The sequence below is a fragment of the Erythranthe guttata genome, chromosome 1 (assembly GCF_056151865.1).
Source record: "Erythranthe guttata isolate IM_541 chromosome 1, IM_541, whole genome shotgun sequence".
Lineage (NCBI taxonomy): Eukaryota > Viridiplantae > Streptophyta > Magnoliopsida > Lamiales > Phrymaceae > Erythranthe > Erythranthe guttata.
This window is the reverse complement of record NC_142533.1, coordinates 8698264-8713349: the sequence shown is the minus strand read 5'-3', so window position 1 is coordinate 8713349 and position 15086 is coordinate 8698264. Positions and strand designations below refer to the sequence as shown.

The 15086-nt window shown below is 32.0% G+C and overlaps 1 protein-coding gene across 3 annotated transcripts; it reads left to right on the top strand.

Moving 5' to 3' along the window:
• Positions 1 to 10360: 10360 nt before the first annotated feature.
• FDC2 (2Fe-2S ferredoxin-like superfamily protein) lies at positions 10361 to 15056 on the top strand. 3 transcript variants are annotated; one of them, XM_088819510.1, is made up of 7 exons: positions 10361 to 10426; positions 10855 to 11153; positions 11262 to 11325; positions 12301 to 12389; positions 14390 to 14458; positions 14649 to 14693; positions 14869 to 15056. In XM_088819510.1, exons 2-7 carry the CDS (start codon positions 10914 to 10916, stop codon positions 14911 to 14913), a joined length of 552 nt encoding a protein of 183 aa, XP_088675636.1. In that variant the 5' UTR covers positions 10361 to 10426; positions 10855 to 10913; the 3' UTR covers positions 14914 to 15056. The 3 variants fall into 3 exon arrangements, with proteins under 3 accessions (XP_088675636.1, XP_088675639.1, XP_012858964.2); XM_088819513.1 differs by lacking the exon at positions 10361 to 10426 and adding an exon at positions 10432 to 10522 and having other exon boundaries at positions 10884 to 11153; XM_013003510.2 differs by lacking the exon at positions 10361 to 10426 and having other exon boundaries at positions 10853 to 11153.
• The last annotated feature ends 30 nt before the right edge of the window (positions 15057 to 15086 follow it).

The following is a 15086-nucleotide window of genomic DNA, read 5'->3' as shown; positions in this document are numbered from 1 at the left end:
CGCAAACAAGTAGTAAAGTAGACTCGTGAGAGTCGGATGTCGATCCCACAGGGAATACGCAAATTATTTAATCCTAAGTACCAAATTTTAACAATTACGATTTTTATCCAGCCTACGCAAGTTTGTCAAATTAATTAACTAAATAAATTAAACTAATTAAGAAAGCAATTAAACACGAGAAAATATCAATATAAAACGGATCTAGGATTTTATCTTCCCCCTATGCGATAATTCTTCACCCAATTAATTCCCTATCATGCAAGTTATGATTCCCGATTATTAACCCAAGACACGAAATTACTCATAACCAGCTGTCGCTGTATTATAAGTCTATTATTCATAAAAGATTCACTATATGTCTATGCAAACCTAGTATAAATAAAGCATTAAATAACAAGTCTCGTAAACGGCTACCTAAGGTATTATCTATATGTCTACGATAATACATGCAATTGACACACTCATCCGGTGAAAACTACTCGAAGGCTCTTCTATCCCTGTTCTAATTATTAAAACGATCTGTCAATCAATTCTAACAATAACCAATAGCAACATAAATTAGCTACGTTCATGCGCTAAATAAGATCAAAATAGAAGAAATAATCGAAGAATTAAACTTGCATAAAAGTAGAAAAAGAGGTTCGAATTACCACATAGGGTTCAAATAAAATCCTAGATTAAAAACTTAGCTACTCGTAATTCTTATGATAAACAAAATAAAAATAAAAGAAATAAGAAAAACTATGCTTGAGTCTTCGTTGATCTTCGTTCTTCGTGTTTTGTGGTGTAAAATTTTTTGTGCTTATGGTGTAAAGACTTGTTGCTTTTATAGGTTTTTCTTGATAAGGAAGTAGTGGAAACCTAATAGGAATCAATTTCCGCCACTTTCCCCCATCAGGATTTGTTCGTCAATTTGTACCATGTTGGAGTCCGAATTTTGGAATGTTGTGTAAATAAGAATTGTAGCCCTTGAAATTAGCTTTCCAATGCCTTCAAAATCACCTAATTCGGAGTTCGTATGAGAGAGATATGCTCGAAATCGTGGACACTATCAAAGCTGTGGCGAGATTCCTTCTTCCAATTTGATTTGTTTCCTTATTTACAACTTTTTCCTTTCTTTTTGATATTTTTTCCTTCATGGACACCTAATTCTCGTTTTTCACCTATAAAACACAAAATCAATCAATTAAAGCACAAATATAATTAAATATAAACAAAAGATCCACGTAAAGTAAACGTATTGAGTGTAATATCTACACTCAACAACTATCTCCACCGTCGACCTCACCGGCCAAAACCCTCGACTCGTCAAAATCTTGCAAATGCCAAAAGGAAAACTAAGCACCACCTTCCTCTGTTCCATATCGCCCAATGAATTTCAACCACTTCAACTGGCGTCAAATGCCACGGTTCCACCAAATCAAGTACCACTATGGCGGCGCAATCTTCGGAAAGAATTTCGTGGGACGCAGTTGGTGGATTGCGTCGGTCTGAGATGCGAGTGTGGGATGTGCAGTGGTGGACGACTTATTTGGGCTGGGAGAGGTAGACGGCCGACACCGACGGGAGTATGGGGCGGCAGCGGGACGAGGTAATTGTCGCGGGCGGTGGTGGGAGTTTGAAAGAAGAGGGGCAACTCTTTTTTTTTTTTTCTTTTTTCTTTTCTTCTTTTACAATATTTTTAATTGGGTTTTGGGTATTATGTTTTATTTTATATTAGGGATAATTTTGTCTTTTCATTCAATTCATCAATTAAATTTAATAAATGGGGTAATGTGCAATAAAAAGTACAACATAATGGGAATTTGCTAATTGTTTTATCACGAGGAATTTTTTGACAATTAGGAATAACACAGGGGGTGTGTGTTATTAGCTCTATATTCCAACGTTACCCTTATATTCACTGTTCCAGAATTAACAATTTGTTTTACTTTATTATGTTTTTTACTCCGTAAAAAATGGAGTTTTGTATAGAATCAATTCTATACACATGCTACAAGAGTCATCCACGTGATCTTCAAGTGCATGCAATGTAGATTATTGTATTAATAGGTGTATTAATTTGAAGTGATGACTAACCAAGTCATTTGCTTCGTGTCCTATGTGAAATGGGTGACTACTTGTATAAATAAGTGTAATCTTATGAGATGAAAAATTAATTCATCTTCAGCAAATTCTTCTTACAGAAGCTTTGAGTTTCAATAGCTTATCACTCTTTAATTTTAGTTTATCTCTTATAATAGCAATAATGGGTCTCGATTCTAATATGCACGTTTATGTGTATTGTCCAAGAACTATATGTTCTTGTAAATCATAAAGCCTAGCTATTTACTCTCTCTCTCTCTCTCTCTCTCTCTCTCTCTCTCTCTCTCTCTCTCTCTCTATATATATATATATATATATATATATATATATATATATATATATATATATATATATATATATATATATATATATATATACTTCGTGTAATATTTTATATTCTACAACAAGTTTTTAGTTTTGTTTAAAATTGTTATTTTATTTTTCCAACAAATTTAGTGAACTACTAAATCGCAGCATAGTCTTCGTCTAAAATCATAATATCTAACTACAAAATTTGTGTAATCGAGATTTCTTCATTGTGGCCCGCATCAGTATAACTCAACTGGTTCCAGAGGTGGTAAATTGGTACAAGGTTCTAAGATCGAATCCTAACAGTCTTAGTGTGGGAATTTCAACTCCAATGAGGGTTGGTTCCTTCCTTGTGGGCACTGTTGGGATGCGAAGCCCATGAACCAATGAAAAATCGTATGAGGTTCTATGTTAGCCGATTTTTAAATCTTAATTAGCATGCATAGATTTGATTTAATTAAAGCGGAATAAATCTAATCTATGGACATACGTTTCGAAGAGCAGATCCAAACTATCTTCAGCGCACGAACGAGGATCGACGTCAAGCCTTCAACCTTCGAAGAGCTGTTGTCCAGAAATTTCCAGTCCTCTTCCTTCTGCGATATCTCCACGACCATCTTCTCTATAAACCTCTAATCTTCGTCCAGAAATTTCCAGTCCTCTTCCTTCTGCGATATCTCCGCGACCATCTTCTCTATAAACCTCTAATCTTCTATTGTATATTTGTTACCTAGAAAAATATCTAAATCTATAATCTAAGAAAATAATGAAAGAGAAGAGAAAATATTTTGCTTAATTTTTCTAGCAAAAAATCGGTCACTAGGTTAGGGAACAAGTATTTTTTCTCTTCCATCAAGTACTATATATAAGGGTCTAGAAAGAGTTGCACTAGGAGAAGGATTGAAGAATTAAATCTTCCTCCAACTCTAGCAAAGGGGCCGAAAATTTGAGTCCTAAAGGACTCCAATTTTCCTTCATCTTATCTCCAAAGATTCTAGAAGGAGTCCAAGTAGGAAAATAGTCCAAGGAAAAATTCCTTCTCTTCCCCTTCTTGCTATGGCCGAAAATTATAGGCTAAATTAGCCAAATAATTTTCCAATTTATCTTTCACCTTATTAACTTGATTTAATTAGAAATATCCATTGGGCTACAATAGGGACTAAAGGAGAAAATACAATACGGGCAATTTAACAATTAATTAAATTCAAATTCTAAAAAGAATTCATTTAATTAAATATTAAATAATTATTTATTTTCCACTACCAAATAATTATTGACTCCCGATTGTATTCTCAAAATTATATTTTGAGCTCCCGTTTATCATTACTTAATTTCTCCTCACATTAAGAAGATCAAATGACCACCAATTAATTTATTTACTGAAAAATAAATTAGCTTGGCATATTATCTTGAGTCTTTCCCGCTTAACTTATTTGTGTATGTCGGATACGAAATCCATTCGGCCGAGTTTCTGACATAAACAAAACTCATAAGCTACTCAAGGGTCATTATTCAATCCCATATTTCAGAGATGCGAATTCCTTTCGATAATCAATTTCCACCTATTAATTCTTAGTGTCTCTACCCAACGCACTAGGGCTCATTTGACTCAATATAGGAATCTCTCCCATTGTGACATCAAAGTAGAGATCACCAATTAAATGTGTATGTTGATTATCCAGGGATTAAGAGGTTAAGTAATTTCTCGTAAACCTAGAAATAAAATAGTTTCATATTTAATCAGTGATGAAACAAATATTTCACTTTGTCCTGTTCAACACATACCGAATGTGGTAGCACAATAAGTCAAAACGATAACTACAAAAGTTATCCTCTGTTTACCGTGATCAAGACCAATCACTACAATATTGTGCTACAATCATTTACCAATGGTTAGTCCAATTCCATCTAGATTGTGAACATTTAATCTTTATATTCTAAACGAACTTTCGAAATGATCTTTCTGTGCGCCGTTACACACCATTTCGAATACTATTAGAATAATAGACTTGTACGTTTAATTAATTGACAATTAATCAATATCTAATTAAAAGTACTAGAAACACAAATGCATTAATTCTCATAAATGACTGAAATAAATAAACTTTATTCAAAATTAAATAGTTCATCTAGATAAAAGCAAGGCTTTCGGTCTACTATCCTAATAGGCACCAGGTCCGAGTCCGCTACCTTAACGAGCCGTTGAGTCACCATGATTTATATGCCTCCATCAAATACTTGTCGGGTGCCCTGGGGGCGAGAAACGTTAAATAATACCAATATGCAATATTAGTAAAATTAAAATAATGACAATTTCGTAGGGATAATTAGTGAAAACCCCCTAACTCATTTACTTATATTAAGGGGATATAACCTCCTTTTCATTATTAGTGAGATCCCCACCTTATATTGAATATTTTTTTTAATTAATATTGTAATTGATATGACTAATATACCTAATTTGCTCTTCTATGTTATATCTAAAATAACCAAACCTATTTCATCTTCTCTCTATTTCTCTTATTCTCCTCTCTCTTTTCTCTCTAAAAACCGCCGCCTCCAACTTTCTGCCATCTTTGCGCCGTCGTCGTTGCGCTCCATACCACCGCCCTTGTACCACCCATTCTCTTAATCTCTCTTTCACCCTGTCTACTCTCTTCTCTCAACGGCGTTCGTCCCTCCACCGCCGCGAAAAGAAGGCGGTCTTCACCTCTGGAATTCTCTGGTCAAGGACATCATTAGGGTTTTTGCTAGGGAGAATGACGAGACTATGCAGTGGCGCTGAGGTTGATATTGCGTATGAGATTTCAATCGAGACCACCGCCAACATTGTTTCATTGTTGTTGTTGTTCTTCTTCTTTGATTTTCTTTGGAACCCAATTCTCGAATCTTAATTTTCTTACTCGGAGTTTTTAGTTGAATTATTATATTGAAGGCTAATTTTGTGTTCAATCAATAATATAATGGATGTTTGTTTTTGTTGAAATTGTGTTGGTGTTATTTACAGATTTATAAATGTTTTCGTACAACAATATATATAGCTATTTTCGTACAACAATATAGTTGTTTTTATTATTTTTTGAGTTGGTTTTAATAAATAGTTGATTTAACAAATAGTTGATTTTGATAAATGAGAGTTGTTGGAGATGTATAGTTGTTTTAATAACAGTTGTTTTATTGAAATATAGTTGTTTTAACTGAAGACAAAAGAATGTAGTAAAAAATATAATAAAAAGTTAAAATATATTTTTTTAAATAAGAAATAAATAAAAAACGAAAATTAAAATTAAAATATAAAAAATAAAAAGTGCATCAAACTAGTGTATAATATGTAGTGAATAGAGTAAGAGTAAATTTGAGAATAAAAAAAGGACTTTGTATCATATATCCCATGTACTACATATAAATACAAAAATCCCCTTTCTGTTACATTTTTTTTTTCAAAATCTGACGAAAATACCCCTGTTAAAGCCTATAAATATCAAGGTTTGTTTGAGCCATTTTCCATTACATTTTTTAATATTTTCAGTCAATTTTACTTGGGATTTTTTTGGTATTTTTATTTTTTTCTACAAAATATCTAATTGATTGGATTTTTTTTTTAATTTTCTGAATAAAACCTTTTATTTTTGTCATTTTGAATTTCTTTATTTTTTTCTTAAATGTCTTTCGGTAGTTCAAATTCTCAACAACCATATGATTGTAAAGATGTTTGTAATCTTAGGATATTTGAACTGCCGAAAGACATTTGAGGAAAAAATTAAGAAACTCAAAATGAAAAAAATAAAAGGTTTGATTCAGAAAATTAAAAAAAAATTAAGCAATTAGATGTTTTGGAGGGAAAAAAAACATAAATACCAAAATTTTCAAGTAAAATGGACTAAAAATCGTCAAAAAAATATAGCGGAAAATGGCACAAACTAACCCCCCCCACACACACACACACTCACACACACACAGATATATATATATATATATATATATATATATATATATATATATATATATATATATATATATATATATATATATATATATATATATATATATATATATATATATATATATATGCGCTTTAGCAGGGGTATTTTCGTCACATTTTAGGAAAAATGTAACAGTAATGAGTTTTTTGTATTTATATATATTACAGAGGTATATGATACAAAGTTAATAGTAAATGAGTATTTTTGTATGTAACCCTCAAAATAATGCTACTGTGGTTCTCACTAATAACTAAATAGTTCGTTACTTAATTTAGCATTAAAAGAAGGGGCTATATGACAAACACCCCTCATTCAATTTTGACTTCTTGATAAATTCATTTTTTTATTGATATTTGTTATAAACCGAATTGCTTGGAATTATGCAAAATGCTCCTATTTAATATTACTGAAAATTAACGTATTATATTGAAAAATCCATTATTTTTTTGGTCGATATGCAAATCCCCTTATTTTCTCCCCACACCATCCCCCAATTATCTCCCATCTCACGCATTTCAGTTTTAGTTTTATAATTTTTTTTTACTTTTTAAATGGTTTTTTTTATATCAATTTAAAACAAAATTTGATTTTTTTTATTTCACTTTTTTAAATGGTTCATATTTAAAAAAAAAATGAAATCCACTACATATCGAAAACCACTAAATTTATCAAAAACGACTATAAAATTAAAGTAAAAATTACTATAAAATAAGCATAATCCATATTAATATTAACGTAATCCACTATGAAATTAATGAAAACCACTATATTAACGAAAATCACTGTGCAATTAACAATTCCATTCCAAAAATTCACTAAACACTTATTAATTAACAAAAACCACTATATAATTAATGAAAACCACTATGTAATTAACAAAAACCACTATATAATTAACGAATTTCATTATGAAAATCCACTCTGTAATTAATGAAAACCACTCTATAATTAATGAAATCACTAAGTACATGTAATTAACGAATTCCACTACGTATAACCAAACATGTTGATACATCTACGATTCTCCCGAGATAACTCCTGATTGAGATGTTGGGCTTCGAGATAACTCCTGATTGAGATGTTGAGCTTCGATAAACCATTGAAGAAACTAACAATTAAAAAAACTTATTGAAAAATACTAAAAATGTAAACTTCAAATTAAAAAAAAAGGAAAAAAAAAAAGAAATCACATAAAGCTATTTAATTGAAGAATTTAGTGATACTAATAACAACGACATCAGCTATATCAATTTCCAAAACTTGTCGCTGCACCGAGCACCTCCACACAGCCTCCAATGGAAATAAATTAATAAAAACTTCATGACTGAAAAACCCCAAAGTCAAGATGGCGAAAATAATCAGAAATAAAATCATGTAAATCACATAAATTCGAAAACAAGCTTCAATTTCTATCCTGCAGCCCCAAATCCGTCTTGCTGGCCGTTTTATCTGGCCCTAGGTAATACACCAACCGCCAGGTATGGAGGCGGCGGTTGACGGCCCTGACCACGAACCAAATCCAAATTATTGCTCTTCTCTGTGAGGATGACGAAGAAGATCAACGGCATGTTGGGTGGGAGAGAATAGATGAGAGATAAGAGAACACATCGGATTAGAGGGCTTGGGGTGGAGAGATAAAGGAGAGAAGGAGAAGAGAAGAGAAATGAGAGAAATAGAGAAAAAAAACGATGAAATAGGAAAGGTAGATGTAAAGAAAAATAAAAGAGATAGAAAAGAGGAATGAGAGAAAGCGGGTAAAGTTAACACTTTAAAAAGAGTATTAAAAGATACAGAAAAGAAGGATGAAAGTTAAAATATATTTTAGATATATCTTAAAAATTAGAATTTTTTTGGGGGATTATTTGAGAAAAACCCCCCATACGCCTTTTATAGTTAGTGTAGACCCAATTTTTTTTCCCTTTTTGAGATAAATCCCAAATTTTATTTATTAACTATTTTTATTACGATCTCTCCATAATACCCTTAAGTATTTCCTTGTATGGATCCAATTTTCTATTTAACAAAACCTATAATTTAATATTAAATTATAATAATTTAATTACATCTACCCTAATCTTACCACACGATGTTTCACGATTCTTTTTCTTTCAACATCAGCGCCCCCCTCTCTTCCTCAACAATAACAGCGATTTTTCCCCCCAAATCTCGGTCCTCTTCGCCGGCGTGAGACATTCACCCCAAATCTCAGCCTTCTTCATCGACGTAAGACATCCACTGTTTCGCCATCATCAACGCCTTGATGGACCGACTGCGCTTGCGTCCTTGTCATCCACCACATCAGCCGCCGCGGCTCCTTCATCCTCTAGATCAGAGATCTCCATCTTCCCAGACGGCACATAAAGATCCTGTGTTTTTTTTCCGATGGGATCGACGAGATGTACGGGTAATTTGAAAAGTATGGAGAATTTTAATTATTTCTTGTTCTATTTTTTTACTTGATTTTCAGAGCCTTTAAATTTTAATTGAATCTTTTTTTATTCAATAAATTGGAACGCACAATTTTTAATAATAATATAATTTAATATCTTGTTTGTCTTCTTTTTCTTTGATTCAGGTTCTTGCGCAAGGAGTGATGGCAACAAGTGGGACAAGGTTGGGTGATGCCCGGGTGAATCTACAATTGTATGCGATGACATTGTTTATTAAAGGGGACTTTTGTAGTGGATTTAGGCAAGTTTTTAGTGGATTTTCTCTTTGTAAAGTGGATCTTTTGTAATGAATTTCTATATTTTTTGTAGTGTTTTTGATGAACTTGTAGTGGATTTCAAACAAAATATACATGATGTAGGCGCGAGCAATAGAAAAGGGCCAGGTGACGTGCTTACAATAAATAGTGGTTTTTGAATACATAGGCGACGTTAAATAGTGGATTACAATAGTGGATTTCGAACAGTGAATAGTGGATTTCAAATTCAGATAGTGAATAGTGGATTTCAAACAGTGAATAGTGGATTTTCAAATTTATAAATGAATAGTGGATTTCAAATTCAGGCCGTAAAATAGTGGATTATGTTAATTATATAGTATTTCATTAAATTTTGAAATATTTATAGTGCGGATTATGTTAAATTTATAGTATTTCATTAAATTTCAAAATAGTTATAGTGAAATTCGATAAGTGTAGTGCATTTCAATTTGGTAAAGTGAAAAAAATTAATAAAAAAAATTAATTAAAGAATAAACCGGAAAAAATTAATATTAAAAAGATGAAAATAAAAAATAATAAACAAATAAAAAAATTGAAAAACTAAAAATAATAAATAAAGAACTATAGCTGTGTTTGGTAAGCTTTTGGGCTTCCATTTCCATTTTATTTTGGGGAAAGATGTTTTGGGGGAAGAATTTGAAAATTAAATAAAGTTTGTTTGTGTTTTGGGAGGAGACAATTTGTACTGTAGCAAGTCAAATCATGTCTGAAAGGTGTTGGAAAAATGTATTTTGGAAGAAGAATTTAAAAGATAAAGTGATTTGATTTTGTATTTTAGTGAAAACAATATTCACTGTAGCGGTAAAATCATGTTTGTTAGAGAGAGAAATATTTGAATTTATTTTGGGGAAAGTTTTTGAAAATAGTGTAGAAAGATAATTTTTATTTTGGGGAAAGTGTGGAAAGAATTTGAAAACGGTAACAAACATAGCCTATTTTTTTTAAAGTAGAAATAAAAAAAACAACAATTTTTATTTAAAGGAAATCGAAAGAAAAAAACTGAACGTGGGTGTTTGCATATATTAATCTAATTGATAATAATTTTTAATATTTTTTATGAATATAATAGGGGTAAATGAGGTATTATGCTAAGTGGGGAGTTATCCCTAATAGTGAATTTAAAAATGGATTTAAACCTCTTAGGGAATTGCATAAGGGGTTATCTCATATAACCCCTTTTTTTGGACCACTCTTAATTGTATAGTGGATATGACGGGTTTTGTCAAATTATCCCTCAAAATAAACCAAAATTATTAAGACTAAAATTGGAATTATTCGTTACAAACTCATTTCTTGCTCGTTTGCCACTAATCATCCTCTTGTTGGTCATCCACTTTCTCCACTTCTACATTCTATCCATCTGTTTCAAACTTCTCTCTCTCTCTGCTCTCTGCTCTCTCTCTCTCTCTCTCCACCGGTATTTTCCTTCTTCCTTCCAATTTATTTACTTTCTTTTCCAAGCGCATTTTGAATCCCAACTGTATATTGTTGCCATTTTGATTTATCTGTTTGCAATTTAGATAATCGTCTTTCACCTGGGTTTTCCCTCTTATTTCTTATTCCTCATTATTCGCATATGTTTGATCAATCTTAATTTTAATTGCTAATTTTTACTTCGTTTACTCAATTTATGCAGAATTAGGGTAAAATTTGAGCAATTTTATTTGAATTTTGGTTTCTCTGTTACTTCCCCCTTGTGATTGATTGTGCATTTTCTAATTTCAATTGGTTTTTTCTTCCTTCACTAAGATAGTGTTTAAACCTAGCCGGTTCGGCAGAAAACGAGAAAGAAAAAAGGAAGTGTAGTGATGGACCTTCAAACTCCATGTAATGCGTGCATTTCGATTAATCGAAAACCAGATACGCAGAGGAGGCACTCGTTTCCTAAAAGCATCAGCCTTCCTAAGAATCGATTTAAAACAATGTCGGAGCTTCGAACACAAGTTGCCGTAAAATACGACACACAACAGTCACTCTCTGTTCCATCTCATAAAGTCACCGTACACGATCGTCAACGTGATGTTGTCTATGAATTTTTTGTTCCCGAGGTAACGACTCGTATAGATTTCTCTTGTGTTTATTCTTTCATGTATTATAATCATCTTTTCGTTTAATTTATTTATAATAATTGCTGATGAAGTAATAATAAATTGTAGGACCAATATATATTGCATACGGCAGAGGATCAGGATATTACTCTACCCTTTGCTTGCAGGCACGGTATTGTTCTATTCACTACTATTTTTTTCTTTTTTCTTTTTTTTTTGTGTTTGGTAGTGTGTTCTGACATCGAGCAACTTATTTAGAAAGCTATATGAAGATACTATCTTGGATTCCCTAACGATTTCCGAAAATGATAGCTAAGTTCACCTTCTTGATAATTAATCTTTAAAAAATGTGATTAATCTGGTGAATATAAAGTTGCATAGACAATGTGATAACCGTGAGATTATGATGATATTATTGCCTATGATATGAACTATCCTCCTTTTTCAAGAAAATAAAAAAACTCGAACTTGTTGCCTTTTTTGCAATATTCACATGAATTCCCACATATATATAATACTACCTTAGTTTGTATATGGTTCTCAATTACTTGTAATTTCTTGTAAGACGATGTTTGCTAGTTTTCAACATCATCTGTTGGTATACAGTGTTGAAATTTTGCACAAGTGCGTAAATTGAAAATCATCAGTCTCAAAGAAGTCCATTTGGGTATAAAGGTCACGGATTTTATTGTTTAGAATATTTACCTTATGTTTTCCGTGAGTAGCGATTCAAGATTGAGCACCCATAGATCATAGTTCTATGTTCATAATCGAAGAGAAAGGGAATCTGCTGATAGCAACTTAAAACCAGAAATTCCAGTAACACCACTTGAGTTGGTATATCAATGGACCAATTTATGTATGATTGATACCATTATTACAGAGTTGGTTGAATATTTACAGGCAGAAAATGTACTCTAAATCTACCACATTGTTCAAACTAAACATTAACCAGAAAACTCTATTCATTATTGAAGCGACTTGGAGACTTTTGGATCTGTAATATTCCAAATTTTAGTACTTTACTAAGAACATGCTTCACAAATAGATTTAATTGTAGAATAGATTAAAAAAAAGAATCAATCTCAAACGATTTTGGAGATGAAAATATGGAAAAGCGTGTTGAATGTGGTGAATTCTGTTGCAGGGTGTTGTACAAGCTGTGCTGTTCGTGTTAAGTCTGGGGAACTCAGACAGCCAGAAGCACTCGGAATATCTGCTGAATTGAAATCCAAGGTATTTTTACTTCTTATTTGAGTAATTATAGCTTGGGATTTTTAGCAAAAACAAAAATAGAAAATAGAAAACAAAAGCAATTATATGTCAAGATTTGAAGCCTTTAGTTGTGCTAAGGAATGCTATGATCATAAGTTAATTATATTCTGAATTATTTAAGTTTGAGGCTTTAGGCCTTATTCTATGCTTATTTAAAGCATTCCGTTGTTGTTTTAGATTGCAACGACCTTTTGAGTCAATTCTTTAGGTATCTGAATTCGTAGTTCTCTGTTATGTTGATCATTGAATACTTATCATATTTATATGGGTAAAATTTTGCACCCCTGTACTATGCGAAATATATCATTTTCAAACACCCCCCTGCCGTTAGCCTCTTTCTTAATTTCAGTTATTCAAACCCTTTGACCGACTATTGCATAGAAACGTTGGGTTTTTTTTGACGAAAATACCCAAAAATTTCTATATATAGGTTGCTTAGTTTTGACAAATGTTCACCAGATTTTTCACTTTTTTCAGCTCTTTTATCACTTTGTTCAGTCATTTTTTACTATTTTTAGCCATTTTTCTTATCAAAAAACTAAAAGTTGAATAAATAAGAATGAAGCTTTTGCAGATTATGAATGTAAAACCCACAAAAAAGGAAAACTAATAGCCCTGAAATCTAAAAGAGACCCTAAAATTGGAATTAAACCATATGAAAGAATAGCAAATAAAAAACAAAGCTTTTCATATTATAATGAGAAAATCCCCCGAAAAAGAAAATTGAAAATCCCTGAAATCAAATACTAAAATCGACAAAAAGTCATAATCTGAACGAACGTTAAAAATCGTCAACAATCCACAAAAAATACGCCTAAAAAGATTAGGGATTATATCAAATATAAAACAGGGTAAACTAGTCATTGCACACTCAAGTTTAACACCGTTAAAAGCTTGACCATTGAGCATTAAAAATAGGGGGTGTTTGATGTTTTCTATACATCAGTGGGGTAAATGATACCTTTCACATAGTACAGGGGTGCAAAATGAATTTTACCCTATTTGTATATATCTGGATATAAAGACCTTGGTGAGATGTTAAGTGAATCGTAGGGATAAATATGTTCAACATATGAAGTGGTCATGTTCGTAGAAAAGTATCTTATTTTATTGAGTTATTACTTACGAATGCTCATATTTGGTGTTTTCATAGCCAATGTTAATTTACCTAAATTTGCTGAATCAAGCAATATCTTATTAATGTACTTAAATTCGCAGAACCGTGCAATATGCCATAATTTACATAATTTCTGCAAAGTCATAATTTGATCTGTCTTGATAAATTGACAAGTCTTTGGATTAGAAATTGATCAACCATTTCCAATTAAAGGTTTGCAATTGTTCTTTGTGATGGCAATCATGATATTTCAATATAATGAGTTAAAAGAATTTCACACATCCACTTGCATTATAATTGCATCTGAAGAAACCACAAATTAGACCTACCAGAACTGGAAATATCGACTTTATGCTCTGGAGTTCTAATTGACCAAAATATTAATTGTTGTGTCTCGAGAGAGAATGTTAAGTTTGGGAGTGTGAACGAGTCTTGACGGAAGTTGGTGTTTTCTGCGTAAATGTAACATTCCTACCATAAATACTTGGCACAGAGTTCAATTCATCACCTTCACGGTTCAGCTAGAAGCTGATGTTAATTGCCATCACTGATGCATTCATTAATAAAATCCACAGAATAACTGGTTGAAATATAGATAGCAGCACGCCTCCAGTTTTATTTATATTGCTCGACAATTGCTATATTTCGGTCCTATCTATAATAAATCAGAAATGAGCTGCTTAAAATTCCTTGGACACATCTATAATAAACATCTTCATCTTATTGGAACATGTCTTTAGTTGAAGTTATTGAATTATTTGCGCTTTTATCATCCAAGTTCGTTATTCCAATGCTTTTGTTTTGCTGTCGTCTCATCGTATATTTTATTGTTTGTGAGATGTAGGGGTATGCACTTCTTTGTGTGGGCTACCCATCATCCGATCTAGAGGTCGAAACGCAGGATGAGGACGAGGTAATACATATTTTGCCCAATACCCTTTAAAAATCCGTTTTGTTTTTCAATATCTTTGCACGACATTGGTAAAATTACTTTCCATTATTCTCCGATATTATTTATTGTTCTCGTACTTGAATTTGTCACTACACTTGACCTCTCTTTATGTGGAGCAAGGAGATACTAATTTAAACGTTTTGTTTTGCAGGTGTATTGGCTTCAGTTTGGGAGATATTTTGCCAGAGGACCTATCGTAAGTCTTGTTTCGTAATTAGTTTAATCATCAAAATATAAGCTTTCATATTAGAATTGAAAATGGAAGTACGGGATAAAGAAGTTAAAGTTGAGTAAAGTATTTCTGTCCCATTTTTTTCCGATGAATCATCCTCTTCTTGTTTTTGTTTTTTGTTTTCTTTTATTCTATGCAGGAAAGAGACGACTATGCATTGGAGTTGGCCATGCTAGACGAGTAGGCTGTTTTTGCTGATCAGGATTTGTCGAGTGAAAAAATGTAGTTGTGTGATACTCTCTTTCTCTGTCTTCTTTCAATATAATACAAGTTCTTTTCTGTAACTTTGTGTGCCTTGATAATTTTCCGTCCCCAATGATAAAAATTCTAACACAATTTTCCGAGCAAACAAGCTAA

Coding starts and splice junctions, on each gene's coding strand:
- FDC2 (XM_088819510.1), top strand. CDS start 10,914: ATGGACCTTCAAACTCCATGTAATGCGTGCATTTCGATTAATCGAAAA. Junction 11,326..12,300: donor ACCCTTTGCTTGCAGGCACG/GTATTGTTCTAT, acceptor ATTCTGTTGCAG/GGTGTTGTACAAGCTGTGCT. Junction 12,390..14,389: donor CTGCTGAATTGAAATCCAAG/GTATTTTTACTT, acceptor TGTGAGATGTAG/GGGTATGCACTTCTTTGTGT.